General features: G+C 31.8%; 1 protein-coding gene and 1 pseudogene across 4 annotated transcripts in view; one reads left to right on the plus strand and one right to left on the minus strand.

The window, feature by feature from the left end:
* LOC148279978 (proton channel OtopLc-like) overlaps positions 1-6,195 on the plus strand; it is a 31,031-nt gene extending 24,836 nt beyond the window's left edge. For both annotated transcript variants that reach the window (XM_088229094.1, XM_088229095.1), the window contains exons 12-15: positions 660-817; positions 936-1,050; positions 3,806-3,960; positions 4,933-6,195. In XM_088229094.1, the coding sequence (XP_088085220.1) occupies positions 660-817; positions 936-1,050; positions 3,806-3,960; positions 4,933-5,247 (743 nt within the window). In that variant the 3' untranslated portion in view covers positions 5,248-6,195. The remainder of the gene's footprint in view (positions 1-659; positions 818-935; positions 1,051-3,805; positions 3,961-4,932) is intronic.
* LOC148279979 (UDP-N-acetylglucosamine--peptide N-acetylglucosaminyltransferase 110 kDa subunit pseudogene) lies at positions 693-26,115 on the minus strand (annotated as a pseudogene). 2 transcript variants are annotated; one of them, XR_015822731.1, is made up of 2 exons: positions 26,063-26,115; positions 693-815 (listed from the first exon to the last, which is right to left on the minus strand). The product of XR_015822731.1 is annotated as a UDP-N-acetylglucosamine--peptide N-acetylglucosaminyltransferase 110 kDa subunit pseudogene, transcript variant X2 (transcript). The 2 variants fall into 2 exon arrangements; XR_015822730.1 differs by lacking the exon at positions 693-815 and adding an exon at positions 20,677-25,982.
* Positions 26,116-26,377: the final 262 nt, after the last annotated feature.

The raw sequence follows: 26,377 nt of genomic DNA on the forward strand, positions 1-26,377 counted from the left end.
TTTTTATGATACTAAATAGTACAATTTTTTTTTTCGGCAGTATTTTATAGACCGTTAGTTATTTATATATTTTTCTTTTTTCAAAACTAATATTACCCTTTTGTCATTTATTTCATTTAAATACTTATAAGTGTACATTTATTGTGTCAAATATATGTAGGCAAAACAAATTTGTAAAGAAGAATAATTCAACAATTAAAGCAAATGAAAGGGATGCTCACAAAAATGAATAAAATGCAAAAAAAATCACTTCAATATTAATTAATGTATATATTAATATATTCTTTCTAGTATATCTAAATCGCTCAGAAGGCATTTACAAAAGCACAAATTGCCTACTTATGTTGGTACATGAGTATAATTACAAAATAAATAAGTCGAAGAAATATACATACGTACTCGTAGAATAGGTCATGTTTTGTTTGTCCATTAAGGATATCAGTGATGGGAAAAAAATATTTACAAAAATCAAATTCAAAGAAAAATATTTTAATATTCTCATTGTGTATTTGAATAATAAAAAAACTGCACTAGTTAATTTATTTTCTACGTTTTACATAAACATTTTGAAATAATTATTTTTTCTGTTCAAACTATAACATGATAACATGTTTAGAACATATCCTATGACGGAGTATTTATGTATTTATTTTTTCTAGTTTTCGCCGGAGCTCGAACACGACGATCTTCAAATCACTTTTCTGTAGACTGTGCCAGAGCACACCGAGGCCTTTTTGCTGGAATTATCATTGTCGTGATGACCATCATTTCCCTCATCATGTTCTTCGTCCTCAACAACGATCCCTCCCTCAACTCTGTAAGAATACAATCTACTGTTTTTTATCAAACAAAAAAATAAACGTCGTTTCGTCTGCTTTTCACGATCAAATAACGAATGACACGAATTCAAACACTCTTCTTTGTTTGGTTTTTAGATGGCGCTATTTCAAGTAAATGTATGCGAACTTGTGCTATACGTTGTGTCGTTAATTGGAGTTGCAATTGCTATGATACAAATGAGAGATCTTAAGTATCACAGGAAAAAACAAGGTAAGTTAATAATTAATTGATATTTATATGGAACTTTGTCTAATTATAAAATCAAGACCTGAATATCTTTATAAACAGTAAAAAAGACACTTTTGCAACAACAAAAAAATATACTCAAAGTTCCATTAGCAAAAAAACACTAATTTAAAGGAGACCCATATTATGCATGGCTGTAGACATATGTAATAAGCTTCCAAAAACAATAAAGGAAGGCAATTTATTATAATAATTAAACTTTATTATTATATAAATTAATATTTAGAAGACGTAACTGAGTAAATTTAAATGTACATTGTAAGCATCATAATTAATATACTATTTTAACGGTTTATATTTTCTTAACTTTAAAGAAATAACATTATAAAATTTTAAGAGATGAACTGTGGCAATACAGCTATCTAGTCATATTGACCTTTGTTTTCTTATATTGTATGTATCACAATATGTATTATGGTGTAGGGCTGTGGGATATGGTGCCTTACCGAATGAGATAAAAAAATACTAGAGGCCTTTAAAACGTGGTGCCACAGAAGAATGTTAGGAATTTCCCGGATTGACCACATCACTAATAACGAGATTTTCAGTAGAATCAAGGAAGGGAGACACCTCATTAAAACCATCTCAGAGATACGAGCCCAGTGGATCGGCCACATTATGCGCCATGAGGGTCTTCTGCCTGACATAATAGAGGGAATGTCTCAGGGAACAAATCATAGAGGGCGCCCCCGACGGAGTATTAAGAACAAGTGTGTGAGGATTGAACTGCGCCTCATATCGCACCTTTAGAATAAAAGTGACTTAACTCAAAAAACCTTTAAATTTAACACTATCCGTCTTTCTGCATTTAAAAAAATGTAAAATTCGAGTGGGAATAGGACAAAACCGTTGCATCGGTCTCTTTGTTACGCAGAGAATTTAGGTTCCGTGTCAGTACGGAAACAACGCTATTAGTGATGTGTTTATTTTGCTGAGTGAAAGACGCAACGCAGATAAACATATAGTGACCGAAAGCCAGTTGAGTAGATTTTATTCCGATACAAGCGGCATTATTTAATTGGTCGTTTTAATATTTTTCAACATTTTAAAACGACCAATTAAGCTTTGTGATTGTTTCGTTTTGACTTACCAATAATCTTAGTGACTTATTTAAGTTTATGTTATTTCACGAATAAATAAAAACATGTGTTTGTTGACTTGATCTGACCTGATAAAAATCATGTAATCATCTTATTTATCAAAAGGAATTTGTTTGTTTGTTTTTTTTCACTCTAATAATGACACGTTAGTCTTGTTTAAACTTATAATAATTTATTTTTATTACGCTTTTTTTCAATGATTCATAGCTGAATGCCTTCGGTATAATTTTTAACCAAAAATTACTTAAAAAAATACGAAACGATCGACTAAAGAATACGAAAGTGTCAAAATTTACATTCTTCTTTTGCAGTTTCCCAAAAATGTGATTTTTTTGGTTGAGTCGTTTTTATCCTAAAAGTGCGATCTGTTGACCTTTATAGGGCTGAAAAGCGGGACGAGATGCGGGACTTTGTTTCAAACCAATCGCCAGAATTGAGACTTTGAAGATGAAGATTATGATTAAAAGGAATCCATTATTATTATTCACACATTTATTCTAGGTATTAAGAAAAAGTCACGTTTTTGTACATTGGACGATTTGTACACACCAAAAACGATCGGGTCATTAAGTTATCGAGGCTTCACCAACTACTTTAGCTTACTCTCTATGGAATCTGTTTACAGCATTTTTCTAAAAGTTTATTTATGATACACAAAATGAGGTTTTTGCGTTATTATTTCGCATGTCGTTCTTTCTCTCTTCTGACGTTCCTTATTGCATAAGAGTGGTTGATGCTAATGATAACATCAACTTGTACAACTTGGCGATCAAATTTTTAAAAATGCAAACGATACACGTCGCAATAACCCAGAAAACCTCATTGTGCATCTGAACGGCAATGAAAACCCAAAAAGCGTAGTAAAGAAATCAGAAGTCTGTAAAATTGTACGAATTAAGTATTGTGTATACCCATATATTTTTTACTTTTATGTAAAGATGATTATTATTATATTTTTTTAAATTTTCTTACTCTTCTTCATTTATATTTTGTGCTACTTTTGTGTAAAACACATGTCTGTCTTTATATTTAAAAATGCACTTCTGTTATTTCCACTACAATATATGTGTGTACCATATGCATAGTTTACCCATATATTTTATACTAATATGTAAAGGTGACTTTTTTCATATTTTTATTTTCCTTCTAAAAATCATTTCTTTTGTTTGCTACTTCTGTGCAAAATACATGTCTGTCTTTATATGTTTAAATGTATGTAAAACATGTAAAAGCCTGCAAAACTTTTAAATAAATAAATAAATAAATTTGTTAACCTTATAAAATTCTAAAAGCTAAAAGCTTACAAACAATTTTCAATTTACATGTATTTGTAGACAAATAAGCAAAAAGTAAGGTATGTTCCTATAAAGCTTAGTAAAGAAATCAGAAGTCTGTAAAATGAATATTTTTCAATTTATAAAAAAAGCAGAATCGAAAGGCAAAAAATTCGGTTTTGTCAAAATCAGTATTTGATTGGAAACTATTATTACTATTTTTTAAGGCTTAAAAGGTACAGCCATTTTTGTGTTCATTATAATCAGCTGCTACTTCACCCTCGCATACCCTAAGGGTTTGAATAACACCAAGCCTAGCTTATGTTACCCGGTTTCATTACTTAGCAGGTCTCGGGTTGGACACAACTCTGCTGGTGATGGCTCAGACGGGAGTATTCATCTACTGTATGTTCAGTATCATCGGTTGCTGCTTCACCATCGCGGACCCTGAGGGTTCTGGGACCACGGGTCTTGTAGCGGAGTTGCTATCACTGATTCAGGTAACTTAATCATACTTAATAATTATTATAGAAATATGTACAAATAATACAAGACAACAACACTATCATATAGAAAAGGGCGATGAGAAATGCAGAACACTCGAAAATACTAAACTAATTAAAGAATTATGTCGGAAACAAATTGTTATCACATGTAAATCATACTAACCACGCGATATATCTTAAGATTTCACCTTATATGTACATATTTTACTTATAACCCAAATAACTTTTTTTGTTTAAAATAAGTAAATAAATAAAAATAATTCTGTTTTACTTTTTTGAATTGAGACTGATATCTTTTTTTGTTGGGTAAACAAACAGTATTTACAACACATATTTACAATGTCTTTGTTAGTGTAGGACTTTCATGCACTCACCAAAAAATTGTTTACACCTAAGACAATAATTTAAATTATGTTAAATATAACTAATGTAAAAGATAAGAAATGAAAAATATGTTTATTATAGTAAAATAATTAAATTAATTCAATATCTTCATCGTCATCATCATTCCCATTCCGCACCCAATGGTGCATAAGGCACTGAATCGGTACATCAATCGCAGCGTACATTGATTATTTTTTTATTACATGAAGATAAGATGATCAGTCTGATGCTTCAGGTGCCAGTCCAGGGACTTTGAAATATTCTAGTGTGAAAACACCTTTTTTTTAATATTAAATGTCAACTATATCGGGAATCGAACCCGATACGTCTTAAATGGTGAGCAAGCGCGCTGACCGACGACGACGAGAAAGAGAATTAAATATCTGCTGCTTCTTTCAATGTTTAAAATTTTTATTTATTTATTTTATTTATGTATTCATATATAGATACATATTACAAAAAAATGTATCCCTAACTCTGAGGCCAGAAGCCGTATTGAGTTGGGATAAATTGTTGAGTTGCGTATTTTTTTTTTTCCCAAACTAAAATGTTGCTGTATTTCTAAAAGTGTTCGTATTACAGACACTAGTTCAGACGATCTTCGTGCTGGACGCTTGGTGGCGGCGCTGTAGTACAGAGGACCAAGCCCGAAGGAAGCCGGGACGCCAGGTCGTGACCTTCCTCATAGTGGCTAACATGGCCCTGTGGACCGTCAACACCCTCGAAAAGAACAGAGCCGAATTCCGCCCAACACACCTTCGGTTTTTCGGAGTCTGGGCGTGGACTATCATCACGCACGTCTCCATGCCGATGGCCATCTTTTACAGGTTCCACTCCACCATCTGCCTCTTCGAGATATGGAAGAGCGATTACAAGATGAAGCCGGAGTATAAATGAAGAACCGGGTATTTAATAAAATTATAGTCTCAGTCTACTCAATTGAGTTCACGTGTTGGAAACAACCCCAGGGTGATATTCCAAACGCTCTCGTGGCCGTAGAAAACACTTTAATCTCGCGTATTTTGTATTTAAATACACGAGATCAAAGTGTTTTCTAAGGCCGCAAGAGCGGTTCAGAATAGCAGCTGGACCGCGATTACACACGGGTGGTTTACCGGATTGTCGATGGGGTTTTCCATCTTAAAATTAAACAGTCCCATTTACTTTTTTGTTATTTATTTCAGCACCAATCAAACAAAAAATATTCACATTTTTGGTATTTAAAATTCCGTACGTATTTGTTTGACGCATTGCAATAGGTACTTGGTTGAAGGCAAACAAACGCAATAAGCATCCATCTACATGCGAATTTATTCATAAATAAAATGCCATTTCATTATTTACTAATTAACAATAAAAACAAACTATTTTAGTCAAAATTATGACAAATCAGATTGAAAAAAGATTTTTTTTTTATTATTTAAATAAAATCCTGCATCAACGAACATAATTTCTACTCTGTACATAAATTAATTCATCAATATTTTAACTTCTCTACAAGTCTTTTGATATCATTATTACACCTACTTTAAAATTTGGGTGCGTAGTAGGTATTCACCGCACGGAAGGTAGGCCTCGTATTACTTGACAGAAATTTACATTTGGATATTAATCAATGACCTTATAGGAAAACAACTCATACAATTATGTAGAATTAAATGTCAGACTTATTGTCATTGGCAATCTCTTACACTCAGACAAACATAGAGTTTCTCCAGGGTGTGCTTGGCTACAACAATTAAGATACTAGAAGAAATTTGTATTTGACTACATGTTTTCATCGTTTGTTGCGCGGTATGGTCGATAATTCTGAAATTATGATGAGCATTGATTCGTACGTTTCTAATAATTACCCAAGACAGCGTCAGCTTAGATTGTTTCATATTCCAATATACAGGAACAACCTGCCGATGGTTATACCCGTCGGAATGACTACCGCTATACTGAACAATGTCGCTCTGGATGTTGATCTATTTCATGTTTACTAAGGAGTTTTCCAGAGCAGGATTCGCCTACTATTTAGACAAGAGCCTAGTTATGTATTTTTTTTTTCTTTTTATAATATGTATGTCTTGAATTTTAGTTTGTAATGTACGTTTTTTTAAATAAATGAATTGAATTGAATTGAAGAAACATTTCAAATTAACTATGATACGAGTATATGACCTAGTGCATACAATATTCGCATTTATTTATTTCTTGCTCAAATGAAAGACATAACCTCAACAATACAACACATACAAATAATACAATCACTAGATCCTCAACACAAAGACAACTTAAACTAATACATACCAATACAACTTTCAAAAAATGGGATTTTGAGTATTATGCAATTAAAATCTATAACCTACTTCCACTGTCTATTAAAATAATAAGAAATGAGAAAATGTTCAAAATGGCTATAAAAAAATGGATAGTGGAGCAGGGTAGAAGTAAAATGGATTGTCTCATTCGCCCAAAGCAATATGAATAAACTGCTCCACAAATGTATAGTTTATGTTCTGTTTTTATTGTTTTATTTTACGTTTTAAAATATAAATAATATAGGTGTACATAAATTAAATACAAACTTTCTGAACATTTTGTTCAGTATCTCTGTATATTAAGTCTTCTTTGTTTATTCTCACATGTTAAAATGTTTTTTTTAAAAGTGTATTGTTAAGTGTCCTCGGCACGGGTAATCCCAGTGAGGTCATATTATTTTATAATTAATCTTTGTTTAAAAGGGAAAAAATTCATTCAATTTTACTACAGTTTTATTATATGAAAGTAATATTCAAATTAAGACAAAAATTTATTCTTACGCTTTTGGTTCCAGTCCAGAAACTTGTATAAAAACACATTTTTTAAATAAATATTTAATTTCAACCCTGTCGGGAATATAAGGCAAACGCGCCGACAATTGGACCACTATAATATTATAAAACTAGTAAGCAAAAATCGGTTATCGCTATCTATATTTAAGGACATAATAATATGCTTCAAGCTATTTAAATTTAGTAGGCAAATAATAAATATTCCAAATAATATGAATTATAATAGAAAATGTAATAATACGTTTAAAGGAATTGCAATATATTTTAGCAACTCATTTTTTCAAATAAATTTAGAGGTAAATTTATTATGGTAATAATAATACATATTTATATCTCCGCCACGGTGCTTGTGCAACATAGAGTAATAAGTGAAAAAAGGTCAACACATTTTTCAAATTTTTCGACATGAACTCTTTTTTTAACACACTTTCTTCCAGTTTTAGCCTAAGGGGATTAAATTACTGGGAGAGAACTTTTTTAATTTTTTATTTATTTGGAAATTCAACAAGGATAGGTACATACAATGTGTAAATAAGCATTGGTATCATTCTTCATATATATCCTCAATAATAGAACTTCACCATCTTTCATAAATTATATAAAATAAGTTTGTAGCTTAATTAAATTATTTTGAGGAATATTAAAGATTGAGTTAAAGAAATAAAAATAAATAAAATTGAGTTAAAGATAAGAAACTTATTGTTTTTAAAGAAAAGAAAAGAGAAAATAAGAAGATATAAGAAGTTATAAAACAAACTCAAATTAATGTACATACCCAAAAATGAAGATTAGACTTTTGATTTAACAGAGTTAAATTTTTTTTATACTTCGCCTCGAATATTATTCGTGTGAAACGCTGGATGGCCCGAGTTGAATCGGGCTGTGGTCCCGTGGCTAGTGTTGCGGACTCACGGGCCAGAGGCCCGAGGTTCAAACCCCACTCTACCCCAACTTGATTTCCATTTTCTAATAGTAAGTTATTTACAACTCGCTGAAAATGGCCACAAAAAGTGAAATATTTGGGTAAATTATAAGAACGCTAATATTTCTTTTTTATTTAAAAAAAATATATATATCAAAGGATTTTTTTTAATTGACACCAAACAACTTTCGTTTCTGATTACTCCAAATTCAATCCCATCAAAGGATATACAAAATTATACTGAAATTATGCAGGACGTATTTTTAAAACTATCCAACCGGACACCTTTATGGTCCTTTCTGTGACCCCCCTTTCCCTCCCTTGCGGCCCCAACACTAGGGGGTGACAACACTGACAACCCCATCAAAGCCTCTCCTCTCGGATGTTAATAATGTGTCCACAAAGAAGGCCACCGAATAGAACAAAGACTCGTCACTGGGTACTGGCCACTGGCCTCTGGACAGGGTTACCATCAAGAGGACCGAGGAGAGTGCCATTTCACACGAGAATTATTATCATCGAAGGATGTATCGCTGTGGATCAACAAATAATATTTAAAGCTACTGATATGTCAAAGCTTTGGCCAAATTAATTCCACAAAGGGTGACGAAGTAGCAAAGGTTTGTTTATTTTTATACATTACCAAAATGATCAAATTAGAATTAAAATATGAATTTACAAATTATTGTAGATGTGAAAACTGTATTGAAATATTTTGGTATTTTATTTTACCATAAAAACAAAACACGTTTAAGAATTCGCATAATGGTTCCAATATATCGGTAGAAATAAATATACAAAATCATTGACATATAATACATGGACATGCCCTATAGAGTCAAATATTTTAAAAAGTAGTGACACAAAAACGTACCCATAGTTAATATTCCACAGGCAATTTAAGAAGAGGCTTTTGAGGTTTGCACGCTTATGAAGTTCTGTTAATATTTACAGCTAAGTTTAAGAAATAAATTCCGTACTTTATTGTTGTAGTCATCGTAAAAGTAACGTACCGCCGAAAAACCTCACTATCGTTCGACTGCATCGACTTTACCCTGAACATTGAATTATATTGTGCGTATTTTTTATGTTTGAAGCATAGAATTAAGAATAGTCCAGAAACCGTATACGCACATCAAACAGAAGGCGACTAAACTACTGAAAAATGAGTAGATTTACGTTTTGACCCATTAGTTTTTTTGTAGATGTCGCTCAGTACGGAACTCCTGAATTGAATTCAACTATGCCGTGTTGTGTCCTTTTAAAGTGTAGAAATACTGCTAGGATCTTAAAGAAACAGAATGGCATCACATTTCATGCGTAATTGACAAACGAATGTTTAAGTAGCAAATACTTTACTTAAAAATTAAAATATTTTTCTATTTGTCAGATTGTCGAAGAAACAAAATGGAAATTTCGTTAGTCTTTATTTTTTTTTTTTAATTTAACTTTTTGTACATAATGTTATTTGTACATTGGCGGGCTTATTGCCAAATGGCAATTTCTTCCAACCAACCAATAAAATAAAAGTTTTATTTTTATAATTCAAGTTACAGAACATATTCAATAGAAAAAAAATTAAAGTTATAAATGTATAAAAATATAAATAAACGTATTTGTTTATAAATTACCTTAAATCAAAACTATTACTCAATGAGAAAAAGGAAAAAAGAGGAAAAAAGATAAAGGAAAGGAGGAGAGATTAAGGAAGAGAAAGGAGATGTTTCTTCAGACGTGATTTAAACAGAGATAATGTAGTAACATTTTTGATGGTGGATGGGAGATGATTCCACAGTCGAGCCGCATGGACACTATATGAGTTAGAGAAGAAAGAGGAATTGTGTATGGGTATTAAGAGAGTGCCTTGAGAATGAGAACGAAGAGGTAAACCATGAACTGATAAGCGTTGAAATTTTTCACGCAGGTATATAGGAGCGTTAGGACTATGAAGTACATTGAACAGAAGGGAGAGGGAGTGATAGTCTCTCCGCTGTCTAATTTTGAGCCATTCAGTGTTGCCAGGGTAGTAAATTTTTTTACCCTACTTTGCTCATCTAATGAAAATTAGACCTCAGATTGAATAACGCCGTGGGGGACATTTGAACGACATTATCTTTAAAACATCAAATATTATTTAACATGATATAAAAATTTCCGTTTTATGTCAAATATATATTTTTTTATATTTTAAGTTGAAAGTTAATACTCTTTACTTATATACTCTGTTGTGTCAATCAACGTTTCCACCGTGTGCACAATAAAATTTTAGAGAAATTAATAGATTCCTTTTTTACCTTACATTTGTGTTATGATTTTTTTTCCCCATCAAGCAACATTACCTGGTGACTTCACGAATGCGCGCGGCGAAAGTGTGTCTAAGTGGGGGAATTATTGGACCCAGTCCGATGTATTCAAATATGATTCTACACTCCTTCTGGACTATTCTTAATTCTATGGTTTGAAGCACTTACGTAGTGGAACATTATTGTAGTAAGGAACAATTCAGTTTGTTAAGAGATAACATTTCACTAAATAAAACGCTTATTACTTTTATTATAATTTTATAAATCTATTTCTGTTACTATCTTTGTCGTCCTATAATTATTGTGGAAGGCATATTATAACTTTTTCTCTTGTATTATTTTGTCTTACCTCCATTTATGTATTCCTGTTGAATGATCATAGTTATCAAAAAGTAAACTGCTTTTATGATTTTTTAAACTTTAATTTAATCGTTTTATTTTAATAAGTATCATGCTATTTAGTCGGAAATATGAAAACCCGCTTCTTTTCACCCCATCTCATGGAATTTATTCAAAATCGATAAATCGATAAATCGATATCGTAAGTCATTTTTTATTATTTTTACAGGACAACGAAAAACCGCTTATTTTATTGAAACCTCGACTAAATTCCTCCGTTAAATGTATTCAAATGAAATGTTTATCCATGAAGTTTTGTTTTTTAAAAACTGAAGTCTAATATTCTTCTAAATTTATTGCAACAGAGAGGGAAAACATTTTTGAGAAATTAATATGGAAGTCTAGGCATTTACAGAGCTTATGTCCTGTCATTAGTTGGTTTAAGTGGCCACTGTACACACTGTGTAACGTTCATCATTATGCTAATGTTTAAACATCCACATTTCCTCAACTCTTCCATCTGTTAATTTTTGTGAAGTCAAAGAGCTGAACGTAAAACATAAAAAACAGGATTAATCGTGTGGGTGAGATTCATCCGTTCCGTATTCTCTTCTCAAAAATGTTTTCCGTCTCAGTTGCAACAAATTTAGATATAAATGACTCCCTGGGGAGGAAATCAAGCCTGTCTACAAAAGTTTGAGCATACTCAAAACATTGTCTAATATTCTTCTTCAATTCAATAAAATAAGAAGTTATTTCGTCTTCGTGTGAAAGGACAAAAATGACTTACGCGGTGTTGTTAGTGACGACATAAAAAAATGATTTTTTAAAGAGAGTTTGAAGAATACTTACTGTACTACTTATAAACAGATAAATTACGCAATGGCGTAACATATACTATTTCAACATTTGTTTATACATCCAACTGTAAGAATTTACAGCTGATTGGGTCCTCGACTGTCCCATTTAACAATAAACCGGATATCCGGTTTCTCCCTCTCCTACCGTCCGCGCCGATCGTGGCGACGCGACGTTCTTCCCCTTGCCGGAGACATTCATGGGTCGGTAAACCTAATCCTTCAAATAAAATATATGACCACTTTGTCATACCACAAATGAATAATACAATAACTTGTGTGGAAAGAAGCTCTTCCTCTGTAAAAAAAATGAAATTCTTACGGGAAAATCTATTTATTGCTTTTTAGATATACCGATTGGCCTAAGATATATAATATATTCTCACGTGTACACGTGTATATGTTAAAATATAAAATAAAACGAATAAACAAATTAGTCTTCAGCACTGTTATTTGGCGGCTCCCGTGGTAATACGCTTGCCTCACGCAAGGGAGGTCCCGTTCAATTACCGGTAAGATCTCAATAATTAAAATGTGAGTTTTCTCTATGCCCGAGCAAATAAACATTACATTTCTGCGCGTGAAATAGAACCAGAACTCTTGACGAGTGTTTTCGACTCGATGGCTACTCTCGGCTAAATTCTGAATAAGCAAATCGAGTGGAGTTAAGTTCACCTCGTAATGTAGTAGTTAACGTGTTCGCCTACCATTATTGAGGTTTTGTCATCGATTCCTGGGCCCGGATTATGCTTCCACAAACTTTTCATTATTGGTAAGTAGGTAGGGATGCGTGTTTGCTTCGGGAAATATATTTACAAAAGATAATCGCCATCATCATTATCTTCCTATCCGCACCTAGTAGTGCATAGGAAACTGCACTGGAATCCCAATTGCAGGGTATATGGATTGTTTTTTGCTATATGAAAGGTAAGGTGTTCAATAAATTATTAATTTCATTAACTCTTTTAATTTCTAAAAATTCAGCTTCAAAAGTTTCAAGTACCTTTCCAAGAATAATGAAATACTGCAGTGTAGTGACCACTTTTAACGCCAATATTTTACGTCAACCCCGTCATGAATCAAACCTAGCACCTCAAGCATGGTAGGCGAATGCGCAAACTACTACACTACGAGGAAGATGTTTACCTGAGAACAGCCATAGAGTCGAAAACACTCGGCCAGGGCCCTGGTTCCATTTCGCACGCAGGACTGTATTTTTTTTCCGCGCGGACACATAAATGTAACATTTCAATAAGTAATTTTTAAATATACCTATAAAAAACAATGAAACATAATAATTATTTACATTAGTATCAGTTGAGATAAGCATGATCGACACAATCAAGAAAGGGGCTCTGCGCTGGTTTGGATATGTAGAGTGAATGGACAGCGAAGGAACGGCTAAGAATATTTACAATGCGAATGTTTAAGGATGCAGAAATAGAGGAAGACCGAGAAAGATATGGCATGACCAAATCCAACTAATACTTAAAGATGGACATGTTTAAAGTTGGAATATTCGGCGCGCGTGCATGAGAATGTAGAGGAAGCGAGATCTGTATGCAAAGATAGAGTGATGTGGCGTTCTATCCTCTTTGCCTACCCTTACGGGGAAACGGCGTGATGTTATGTTGCTGTTTTTTTTTTTTTATTTATTAGGGATATCAACAGTAATACATATAACAAAAATACAACAAATAAAATATACAGAGAATTAAAAATAAAATATACTATACAAGTTGTTGCTGTAAGTGTCAGTAAATCCTAATACTCGCGAAATTGATTCAAATAATAAAATATTTGTTTCGATACAGTAGATTAGCACCATTATGACCTAGGTAACACAATTTTTTTAAATGTATTTATAGAATTAGTCAAATGGACACTGACTTGAAATGAGTCAAAGGTCAAAACGCACTAGAGCGGCACTGCACGACGCGTCGCAACAACACGAAATATTATTTTCACTGTTTTGGATTAAACAAACAACACTACAGCTGTGCTAGACTGCGCTGCACTCACTGAAAAAGCTCAGGTCTTTTTTTCTTTTTTTCTTTTTTTATTTGTTAATGGAATATTAAACGCGCTATGATTTTTTTAATTTTTGCATTTCTGAAATAACTCCGCGTGTGACGTCAGAGGTTTAGGTCAGTGTTTTTATTATTTTATTTATTTATGACAAAATACAAGGTTTTTAAACTTTACATATTACATTATATTACATATTTTATTTGTACGAAATATTCCCTATCCGCAAAAGTGCTGGTATGAGGAGATATTATATATAATAACACAATAGTTTAAATAAAAATTCGATAAAATAACATCACAAATCGCTCGTCACACGGGCTGTAAGAACTGTTTTATTTAGGTGTTTTTTAAGTACGTATATGTTTTGTATATTTTTTAGATCTTTAGAAATTCAATTGTAAAAATTTATTCCAGTATACAAAAAACTGTTTCTTTTTCTGTTGGTCCTAGGTTGTTCGCAAGTTAAATTATTTGATGCTCTTGTATTTATTTTATGTATGTTGTAGTTAAAATAAAATTTAATATTTGTCTTTATTTTATTTTTTTTCATCTTAAATATCATTTTTATTTTTTCTATATAGATCAATTCCTCTAGATTGAGCATTAGTATATTTATTAAAATTAAATGTTACTTTAAGTGCTTTATTCATTGTTCTTTGTATTGATTCTTGCATCTGTTTACTACATTGCGACTATATTATTAATCCATATACAAAGTGTGGAAGTATAAAAGCATTTTATATCATTAATTTTGTACTTCTATGACAGTTCTTCCGATTGGTTTGTTTACGGTGACGAAACCAGATATCCTTCAAAGCTGTCATATCATTGGATGGTTCATATGAACCAGTGACATCATTCAAAGTAGTGCGTTTTTATTTTTTTTTTAAATTTTCGTACTTTTTAAGAAACTTTTCCGTACAATTAAATGCTCTAATTTTTACTGCGCGCAAGAAAACATTTTTTGTATCCGAATTCTCGTAGGGTTGAAGTTCCTCATTCTTTTTTTTCTGTTTATTTCCTTTACGTAGCAATGTCTTTTTTTTTGCAACAGATCCTTTATTAAATAAGTTTTTATTTTAATTCTCACGGTCCTACAAATAATATTAGCTACATATTACCGTTAAACATTTTTTTATTTCTGGTACCTACTTACTGGTATTTGCGTATCTTTTTATCACTTCCAACTCGCTTATTAGTGAACTTTTAAATCGAATTTACTCAAATCATTACTCTTGTTCCGACCTGCTACTATTTACTCAAAATATTATATCGTTAAATACTAGGCAGATATATAATATCCTAATATTTAGCTCAGTAATAACTTTTGACCATATCGTAAATTCTTTTAATCTTCACTCTTATTTCTTGTACAGTAAAGACAACATATTTATCTCTAATCAAGTGGTTACTTGTTTTGTCGATAGTGTCTAAATATTCAAATGAATCATAATTCATGCGTTTGCAAATGAATACGCAAATGATATAGATATATTCAATTTAGTAAAACACATTTGAATTTTAAAAGGCAGTGTATCAACCTTCAAATTTAAATACATAAGTTATTTATACATAGTTATTCCCACGTATCTGATATATTTAGTGTAGGGCATTGTTCCTATAGAACAAACCTTTTTAACTTTTTCAAAGATGGTGAATGGTAATTATATTTATTTATTCATGCATTTCATAATATATATATATATATACAGTTTTTTGTTCACTTTGCCCAGCTGTATGAAACAGTACTTTTGATTTTCTTGTTGTATTACTGTAGAAAGTTTTATTATTTAATTTTGTTTTTTACGTTTATTCTTGAATTATTTAAACTTTCTACTGAATATGCTGTATAATTTTTAGGTTAATTTGTTTGTTATAAATCTTGTATAATTTTTAGGTTTAGGAAATTTGTTTTTTTTTTTTTTTTATGTTAAGCCAAATATGTTAGTATTATAAATTTTTGTAAAAGGCAGATTGCCGTTTATGTTAATAAAATAAAATAAATACTACTGTGTTGATTTAAATTGTGTAGGTACCTTTTATTAGCTTATATCTGTATTCTTAATTTTAATTTTAAGATTCTTTTAATATTACTAATGAGTAAAAATGCATTTTTATTCTCTCCACTGCAATATATAGTATGTATGTATTCTATATATAACCATATATTGTTTACTAATATGTAAACATGTTTTTTTTCTCATTCTTCTTAATTCATTTTTATTTGCTACTTTTTTATCTGACTTTATATGTTTATACTTAAAACATGTAAAAGCCTACAAGGCGTTTAAATTTATAAATAAATAATGTGTTTTTCAATACAAAATGGCCTTTTACGAGTCTAAAAAATAATTTCATACTTACAAAAAATAGATAAGACATTAAAAGTATCAACTTCCGGTAAACCAACTATTCGTCCCGCGTTCTTAAAAATCAATAACCTGTTTAATACTTAATAAATGTAAACAGATAAAAACAACACATATTAAGTATTTAATGCACCAAACAAAACCTCTCAATCCACAAGACGCCGACGCTGATGCACGCAATACCTTGAAAACAGTACGTAAATATTTTTCGAAGAACTATCATTACATTTTTTATCGACATTGACTGCCCGGCTACATAAATATTTTAGAAACATTTGACAAATATTAACTGGACATTCATACGTATTCACATTTTTTTTATGGATAAACGGAAATCGCATTAAAATTTTATCTCTATCAATTATGTCCATAATGAGGGCAATTTTCAAATCATTTTTGGAAACAGAGTCGTGACGATTATAATGTCCGCTATCTATGCTAAAATGTTGATAATGGTGTAGTTCTGGGTCCATCGGTAACGGTCACCATTAAAGGATCATCCCGAAAGTTGCGAAGTACTACAATAATTGAAATAATAATAGGGAAATATTACATACTACGAATACCGATAAAAATATATTAAATGGATTTAAAATAATTAGTTGTATTTTCAAAATCAATATGAATATTGTGGAGAAATGTTATCATACATAAATGTAAAATAGAAATTCAAGAAAAATACGTTCGTAGAAAAACGTGACGTGCTTGGCCATGGTTGTTGTGACGTCAACATTCGTGAAATTATTCTACACAAATTTCAATGGCATTTCAATTTGAATCACCGTTTTTGCGGGAATTCAAAATTACAAATATAAAAGTTTATATGTTACTAATAATTAGCAAAAAAAAATGTTTTTACTGGACAGTATTTCATAGACATTTATTACTTTTAAAATGTTTTTAAACAAGTGATTTTTCCTTTTATTATAGCTGGCTGCGATAAAAAAATGTGGATATTATTTGTTAATTAGTATTTCACAAACAGAACTGTGTTCTTCATCTGGCTGGACTCCGACAAAATATTACATAACAATTATTGTTGGGTCACGGGTAAGACGCTTCACGCACGGTGAGTTCCAGGTTTAATTCGCGGTGAGATCAAAATAATTCAATGCGATTTTCTCAAGCCTGCATGTCTTGTGTCGTAATGCATTACTGTAATTGAGCTTCATGGCCTTTGGTTCATTGTGTTGCAAAAAAATAAATATTTTTTTTACAAGATACATGTTCCTGTAAAACTCAAAACTGCAAATTGATCATAAATACGCAATAAAATCACAAATATACAAATGTATGGAAACTGGCAGAGATAATTTTTCCACGTTTTTTAAAATAAAATTTGTATGATGTGTTCATCAATTTGCGGTTATACGTCGACCAATTTCAAGGTTATTTTTTGCCTCATCATCAGGACTCAAACTAACTTAGAATATAAAGATAAAGAAAATATGAATCATTACGGGAATATTTTCAAAAGAGGACTTGAAGTTATTTTTTTTTTTCGTTTTTATCAAAAATAATTTGCCAATCACCTGTGCAACAGCAAAAAAATCAAATGAATATTATCTATATAAATGTAGCAGTCATCGTACTTCTTATACATAACATGATATTATGTTATCACTAGAATAATACATATTATTATATTGGATGGCAGTATAAGAAGTTGTACCTAAATGAAAATCTGCTTGTGGCTTGTGGCATAAACTTTTTTGTACAAATATAATATGTTAAAACCAAGTATTCACAAAAACTTCTCCATATATGTTGAAATATCTATCTCGAAGTAGGTATCTTACTCAATTATGTATATTTGTGGTATTTTTTATGTCAGCTAAATTGAACATCAATAATATGTTTATTCATTTCTACCAAAGTGATTTTTCATGAGAGTACATAGTAAAATATGTAGTATATCTACTCTACTTTTTTTATTTTCTAAAAAGTGAATATATTTTTTAAAATATCCATTAAAAGTCCCTAACTACCATCATCACTCAAATCGTTTGCCCTGCAAATACAAACAGATTTTTTACTACAATAACACCTAACACTGTTTTTTTATAATGTTCATTACCACTGATATTTCATAATACAACAATAAACACATTTTTTTAATTGCGTAATAACAAACATGATAACATTATTTTACACGGGTACTCAAGTTTCCGTCATCTCAAAATTTACTATATTCAATTTAGCTGGTAACATTATTATTTAGGATCCAATAAAACTAACTCTGGCTGTCGTTCATAGATGTCAGTAACAGAAGAATTTACTAAAAACTAAAATTCTGATATTTTTTTTATTTTATGTACCTATCTAGAACAACTGTTGATACAAAAACTTTGAGTTTAACTGCGTAAAAATATTATTTTTAAAAAAACACAGTATTTCTACGTTCATTATAACTCCCAATATTATTACATTAAACTAATTTGATATAATGGTACAATTCTTATTAGTTAGTCATTATAAAGAATATCAAAAGGTGGACTTTCAATATCACTTTTTACTCTCTGCCGAATGACACCAAATACTAAAATGCAGGGGTTAATAACTTAATCACTATGATCGCAAAGGAAAATTTTTGACCCGGAGAAGGCAACACTGCTAAGGCATCACACCCAGAAATTCGAGGAATGCGATGAGATTGAATCCTTCCATCTCCTCTACCAACCCTATTCTTATTCATAGATGTAGGTGTCAGTGCTATACAAGCTTCTGAGGTCGCCATGGCCTGTAAAGATTTATTGCGAGGGACCTCTGCGAATAGTTCTCGCCCTCAAAGTCCAGGTCTTGTTTATTTGTTTAAATTTAACGTTGTGCACACAGTGCTATGTTAATATAAATCTAGACAATATTACGAACAAAAAATAAACCTAACACAGCACCAATTACGTACACAACACAATATATGAAACAACTATCTAACAGTACAACAAGATGTAAGAAAAATTTGTGCTTTGTGTGAATTTACTAGCGATTGTGTTTTTATTGTTGTGAGTATGAAATGTAGTGCGTGGAGTGAGGTGTATGGAGTGATGTGTATAAGATGTGGTGTTTATGTAGTGTGTATTCTGGTAGTACCTAGTTTAGTATTAATTTAGGTCTTTAAAAAGCCTGGGTAATGTGTGAAAGGTGAGTTCTCCTTTTGCTAAATCTCCCCTTCCAAACCCAAATCAGTAAAGTATCTACCAGCCCTAAGGCCATAGGTACACTGAATGATGAGTAACTGACCATCGGCTCAATAAATCTCCATATCTTGGATATTATTATTACAGTGCCATTTTCGTAATATAATACCTCAAGGGCGCTTTACGAAGTGATTCTATGAAAATCAATTTAATTTTAACTTAAAATTTATAATCAAAGTAAACCAATTTATTTTATCTTCACATGCTATGGATTCATTCAAACGATTTAGAGAGCAGGCAGGTTATAAGTTTCTTTCAAAACATCACTTCACTCTAACAGTTTCGCACCTCTGCTGGAAGAGCATTCCATGCCATAAGGCCTGCTACCGCAAATGTGGGTTCACCAAATTTAGTGCGCTGGCTGCAAACAGGTATACTAACTTTTCCTATTGCCATCGATGTAACTGATCTAAGCGCAAGACATCTGTCACCTAAGTGATCTGGAATGCATAGTTCTTATAGATATTCCAGAACAAAGTTGTACAGTCACTTTATATAAGCCAACAGAGTTTATATTCCACGAAAACATAGCCAGTGTAATTCTCGAAGCAGTGGAGTGATACGACTGAATTTAGAGATTTTTCAAATAAGTCTCGCTGCGGCTTTTAATACAGACTGTAGGCGAGTAATTTTATCATTTGTAGACCTGTGTAGATACAATAGTTCGCACAATATTTTCATACGGACCAAATGCGATACTGTTATGACAGCCAAATTATCATAAAACATCATTAAATTGTACCAGATGAATTTCAACACAACCCTGCAACATTTTTTGGACTGAAAAAATAATATTCTAATTATTATTATTGTTGTACACCATCATCATCCCCTTATTCGCACCTGATAGCACCCCATTGGAAAAATAAATGAATAAAAAAAAGAAGGTAAAGTGATCAGTCGACTCTTGTAGATACAAGTGTTAAATTCCACTGATAACTCTGTATATGATTAGTAGATTCTATACATAACAATGATCTTTTTTAAAAATGAATGCCACTAAGTAGCACCAAACTGAAAATGTTCTTAAGTTGCTATATTAAATGCATTGACTGATAAATTTAACACACCATGATAAAATAAATAAAAACAACTTTGTTTTTAACCACTCATTTTTTATTTTTTCTACCGACCTGTTTCTTAACTAATGAATTCTATCCTATTTTATTTTATCAGTATTATGCTGTGAATGGAACTAATAAATCAAGTCTTTTTGTCTTGTAAGGAAGCTTGTATAGCTTTGAAACCAGTCAGTAGAAAAAAAAGTGGTTAAAAACAAAGCTGTTTTTATTTATTTTATTATAATGAATAACCACCAAAAAGTTTGTGCTTCAAATATAAAATTTATATTAACACGCCATGGTCACCAAATTGAGTATAGTATTTAAAAAAAGATTTTTAGTTGAATAAACATTAGCAATAACTTTCATACCACACAGATCAAAGTTAATAAAAAAAGTCTTCTTTATTATGGTACATTTATTATTTACAAGCATTGCACATTTCAAAATGGTAACACAATAAATTTAATAGTCAGGTAGGAAGAGTATTCTCAACTATAACTAGAAATACTTTGTATAAATAAAATATTTTAAACTTCCGTCAAAATTTTTGCTCTTTTTAAAATTAAATATACTTGTTTAATCAATGTCAGATTAAATATTTCATGAACAAATAAAGTTGCATCATAACGACAATAACAATATTCCTTAAATTTTCAATTGGAGTGAATATAAACAAAATTGTAAACCTCGATAAATCATACAAATGTTTAAAATGCCATATTTAATTAAGCCAAAAAATTTATTTTGTGTAATTATAATGCCGGTGTATTTTATTTCAAAATTACATTTTTTAAATCCCCACTTTATGTTTATCCTAGTGGTTTTTCTACAAAATCTGTGGATATTTTATACACGTGTTCAGGATTGGTTAACTAATTTTCAAATTAAAACATACGAATATGTACATATTTGTAATTTGTTATATATTTGTAATTTGTTATATATTTTTTTTTAAATACATTTTTCATACAAGAAAATATATTTTAAATACAATTTTGGTATTACCAAACTTTCTTATTCTTGAATGTTTGAATCGTATGCTATTTATTGTAGGTGATTTTTTTCATTTTATACTTATGTACTTTATTATAAAGTTTCATTTGTTGTTGTTTATATCATCAATTCACATATTTAATAGTAGTTTTTACCCAAACAATAACAAACATTTATATTCATTTGAAATGCTGTACATATAATTTAATGTAATAATATGTAGTTTTTTAGATTATTATACTAAAACCTATCCCTACTATCAATGGCATATTTTTTATCAAAACTATATGTATATCATAACACTCCATCAAATAAGTTACCATATCATTCTAAATTAAAATCGTATTAACAGAATATTACATATTAATGAACATACTATTAATATTATGATGGTAATCTTTCCATCACTTCCACTTCACACTGATCAAAATAGTAAACATTTGGTGGAACCCATACAGTAATTAATACTACCAATATCTGCAACGATTTAATCATTTATATGTCTAAAGTGCATATAGTTTCATTATGAACATATGAAATATATATTTGAAAATTAATAATTTTACAAAAGTTAAAACCAAAAAAAAAGCATCTGGTAATGCATTTATTTTTTTTTAATAAAGATATCACAAAGGAATGGATAGGAATTTAAAATTTACTATCTTTGAATTTTAATTATACCTAATAACAATATATAATTTGTTTTCTTTGAAATACAAAAAATAATTTATTTATTTATAAAAGGTACACAATATTTATTTTTAATATAAAGTAACTGCCATAAAGATTGTTTACTATTAATTAATAAATAGGTCAACAACGTAACTGTAACTAGAGAAATTTCAAATTAACCTTTGAAATAAATATCCGAATAATATGTGTATCCGAATAAGTTTATATTTTGTTTGTCTGTGCTCTATATTAATTTGTTAAGTATTATAATATATTAAAATGTAATTGCCTAGCTTGGAACGGGGTATGTACCCTTGTTAGCTGGGCAAAGTGAATATAGAATTGTATTTTGATAAAAAGTGTGAATAAATAAATAAATAAAAAAATAAAAAATACTTTAATAGTAAAAATAATAAACCTTTATATCTAGGTACTAACCAATATAAATACTATCACATTTTTTAATCCTAGATAAGCATGACATTCATATTAGATTTTTTCAACCATAAACACATTTTTAAATCCTTGATAAGCATGACATTCATATTAGATTTTTTCAACCATAAACACATTTTAGCGATCCTATATAATTAACTGCAAACCTATTAAATCAATTTTAATACCAAATGAACTCAAGAAAGAAAAGGCAATAAATGTTATTTCAACTGACAACTGACTCCTCCCACATAAAGAATCATAATATTGAAAATACATTCTCATTCTAAATATTCTGCTTTTTACAAATTAAATTAGATTGTTTTTTATTATAAGGGTTTTCAAATCACAAATCTGTGGAAACTTAAAAACCTTTTGCAGGTAGAGGGAAATGATTCATACACAATAATATTTGACTTTATTTTGTCTCTATACGTAAATTCTTAGTCGAAACTGAGAATGTGGTCTAGATCTTGGCAATGCGAGTAACGATTCCACATGTGATAAAACAGCGTTTCCAAATCAGTTACATAACGCTTACAGTCAAATAGGGGACTTTTATCACGCATCGCCCAAACTTTGGCCCTTATTATTTGTAAATATTCCTTATCATTCCCCAAGCGAATGGCTATTTGTAGATATTCCTGAGGAGTATTGGCAATCAACTCGCAACAGTTCAAGGTGGTAAGTAGAGATGCGGCTACTCTGGAGGCCATAGTCTGCCCTGGAAGTGTCACTACAGGAGTCCCAGTCCACAGAATGTCCATACTAGTTGTATGCCCGTTACACAAGGCGGTGTCTAGACACACATCAGCCAATTGTCCTCTACGTACATGTTCTTCCTTGGGAGCTACATTGGAGAAAATTATTCTATGCGAAGGTAATCCTCGCGCCAGAGCTTCAGCTAGTAAATTCTCTTCTCCGGCTACTGGGAACCGGAGTAACCAAAGCACAGAGTTCTCGACATTTTGGAGAATGTTAACCCAGATATCAAATGTATAAGGATCCAATTTATACAACTGATTAAAATTACAAAATACAACTGCATCTTCTGGTAAGCCATACTGCTGGCGAGTAGTGACCACGATGTTCTGCGGAACAACTTCCCCTGTGGCTACCTTTTGTTCTAAACTGAGGCCGTTTTGAATTATCACGCCATTTAAAGAGGCTTGCGATTCTCCGGATGCAATCATTGATGCTATAGGAGTCAAAGTGGGGAGTTCGGCAACTTTTCTAGAAATGCATAGATGTTGTGCGGTATCGAAGACTTCAATTATTTCTTTGGTTGGGGTGTTTTTAACAATACCTGTTAAATCAGTTGCATTAATAACATTGACATTGTCTAAAAACAAACATTTTAAATTACTGGCATCGCTTACTATCAACCTTTCACGCAAATGAGGAAACATCTGCTTGTGATCTCCAACAAAGAATGTGTGTGGCATATACGCCAACTTCTCGGAATATTCTTCAGCCAGTTGTAAAGGACTAGTTACCGCATCTGTCACTATGTAATCCATGTAATGTGCGCCACTTGTACCGGGATATCCTAACCACATCACTTGTACAGGAGCTGGACGTAGAGCGAAAATTTCATTTCGCGCTCCTTTTGTGTAACCATTGAGATTAATGAGAATATGAATTCCATCATTATAAATGCGATCAGCCGCTAGTCCATCGCAAGGAATTTCAGAAAGATCTACAAAATGCTCAGCTTCGAGAACCATCTTTGAACGAAAAGCTGAACCATCATCCGCATTTAGAGCGTAACAGAAGATTTCAAGTTTAGAAGTGTCGTGTAATCCAGGAATAGACTGCATAAGGTGGGATGTCGGATGATTACCAAAATCACTACTTACATATCCGATTCTTAATCTTTCACGAAGTTCTCGGTTGTGCTGAAATGGAAGTTTTTGGAGAACTTTCGCTCTATCTTCATAAAACTTAGCATATCGAATAGCGATTAACTTCCTCGTAGTACTTGTAAGTGGATATAGCATAGAGTGATGCGGATGAACAGCGGGAAGAGATTTTTTTTCTAACTGTTTAGCTACTACCCTTACAATCTCACACATTCTCGCATCGTAATCGGACCAATCGCATACGATTTGTTGGCAGTGAGCGAGGTTACAAATAGCGCCGAAGAAATTGGGTTTGATTTGCAATGCCATTCTATATGAACTCATAGCTTCAACAATATTTCCGATGTCCTTATACAGTCCAGCTAAATTACAGTGAGCGTCAGCGTAGGCTGGATTCAAGGACAGAGCATGGATATAGCAGCGAGTTGCTCCGTCTATATCCTGCAACTCCTTCAGTGTACCTCCCATATTATTGTAGGCATCAACATAAGATGGCTGAATACGAATGGCTTCTTTATAGTGGGATAGGGCTTCAGTAAGTTTACCTTGCTGCTGTAAAATGACCGCTAAATTGCTATGAGCTGAAAAAAAATCCGGAAACTTTTGCAAAACTTTTTCAAGTAAATTAGTCGCATCTTCCAGTAAACCTCGCTCCATTTTGATGACAGCTAAATTATTAAGTGTATCAGGATGTGTCGGGTTAAGCAGCAAAACTTGCGTGTATAAGGAAGTAGCTTCGTCCACCCGTCCCTTTAGCTTGAGGGTGTTGGCCAAGTTGCAATATGCATCCGGGAAGTTGGGCTGCAGCTCGATAGCCCTGCGGCTGCTTTGGATGGACGAGTCTAGGAGCCCTTGCTCGCAATACACCACTGCCAGATTGGCGTGTACGTGGGCATTATTTGGTGAAAGCATCAGGGCTCTCTGATATGCGTCTATAGCCCTATCGTATATCTTTGCACTATTCAAAACATTCCCCAAGTTTATATGCGCATCCAGAAAACTCGGTTCTAGAGTGACAGCTTTCTCGAAGTGATGGATAGCGAGCCAAATGTCTCCTTGAGCCGTATACACACAGCCCAAGTTGCTCCAAGCGACGGCAAAGCGTGGCTGAGTTTCGATGGCCTTAAGGTAGCATGACTTTGCTTCTTCCAGTCTACCTAAAGATTTCAATAGGTTTCCGAGGTCGCTGCGAGCATCATACATATTTGGATAGTATTGAAGTAGAGCAATATATGCTTGAATAGCTTCCTCCATATTTCCCTCGTCTATCAATGCAGTTGCGAGATTGATGTACGCATCTTTACAATTAGGCTTTAGGACTATAGCATACCGGTAACTCTCAACCGCTAGAGCTACCTGTCCACGTTCTTTGTAAACATTTCCTAAGTTGACGAATGCTTCAGCCAAAAGCGGATTTTGTTTGATAGCTAAAATACAATAATGAGACGATCTTTCCAGTCGTCTGCATTTGAAATGAATCGATGATAATAAAAGTAGTACTGAAATATTTGTTGGATCCTTCTGGAATATTTCCATACAAAACATTTCTGCCAACTCGTATTCACCATTACGATATTTGTGATGAGCTAATTCTAGACCCATTGTGGATAAATCATCTAGTTGATTTACATCTATAGCCTGTATTTTAAAACCCATAATGGAAAACAACTAACAGAGCAATTTAAAAATTGACAGGCAGCGACATTGCATTAAATTTGTTCATTATAAAGACTAGTCCATTGTTAACACCTCTAACACAACCGATAAGTCTGTAAACACAACTGTGATTAATCAATTTCCGTATAAGCTGCATAAAATACAAAAAATAGATCATAAATTTGTATATTACCTCCATATTAGAATATCACAATTTTCGCGAAAACTGTCACCAACAAAACAAATATTAACGCAGCGTATTTACCATAGACTATAATATTTTTGAGGCTCGTGTAGATATATCGAAGGAGAAGTAACTTCACACATCCATACCACCTTTTTCAACTAAAACTGTTCGTATTTCGTATTAGAAAAAATCGTGTTTTATCCAATTTATTCGGATCTAGTTTAAAGTATGTGAAGCGGTATATATAAAATATGTTCATCGGCCACTGCTGTCATGGTTTTTACTTGACCAGAATATTTGTGCAAATAACAATATAAGGTG

Source organism: Micrasema longulum, unplaced genomic scaffold, assembly GCF_059751315.1.
Source record: "Micrasema longulum isolate JH-2025_06_02 unplaced genomic scaffold, ASM5975131v1 h1tg000634l, whole genome shotgun sequence".
Lineage (NCBI taxonomy): Eukaryota > Metazoa > Arthropoda > Insecta > Trichoptera > Brachycentridae > Micrasema > Micrasema longulum.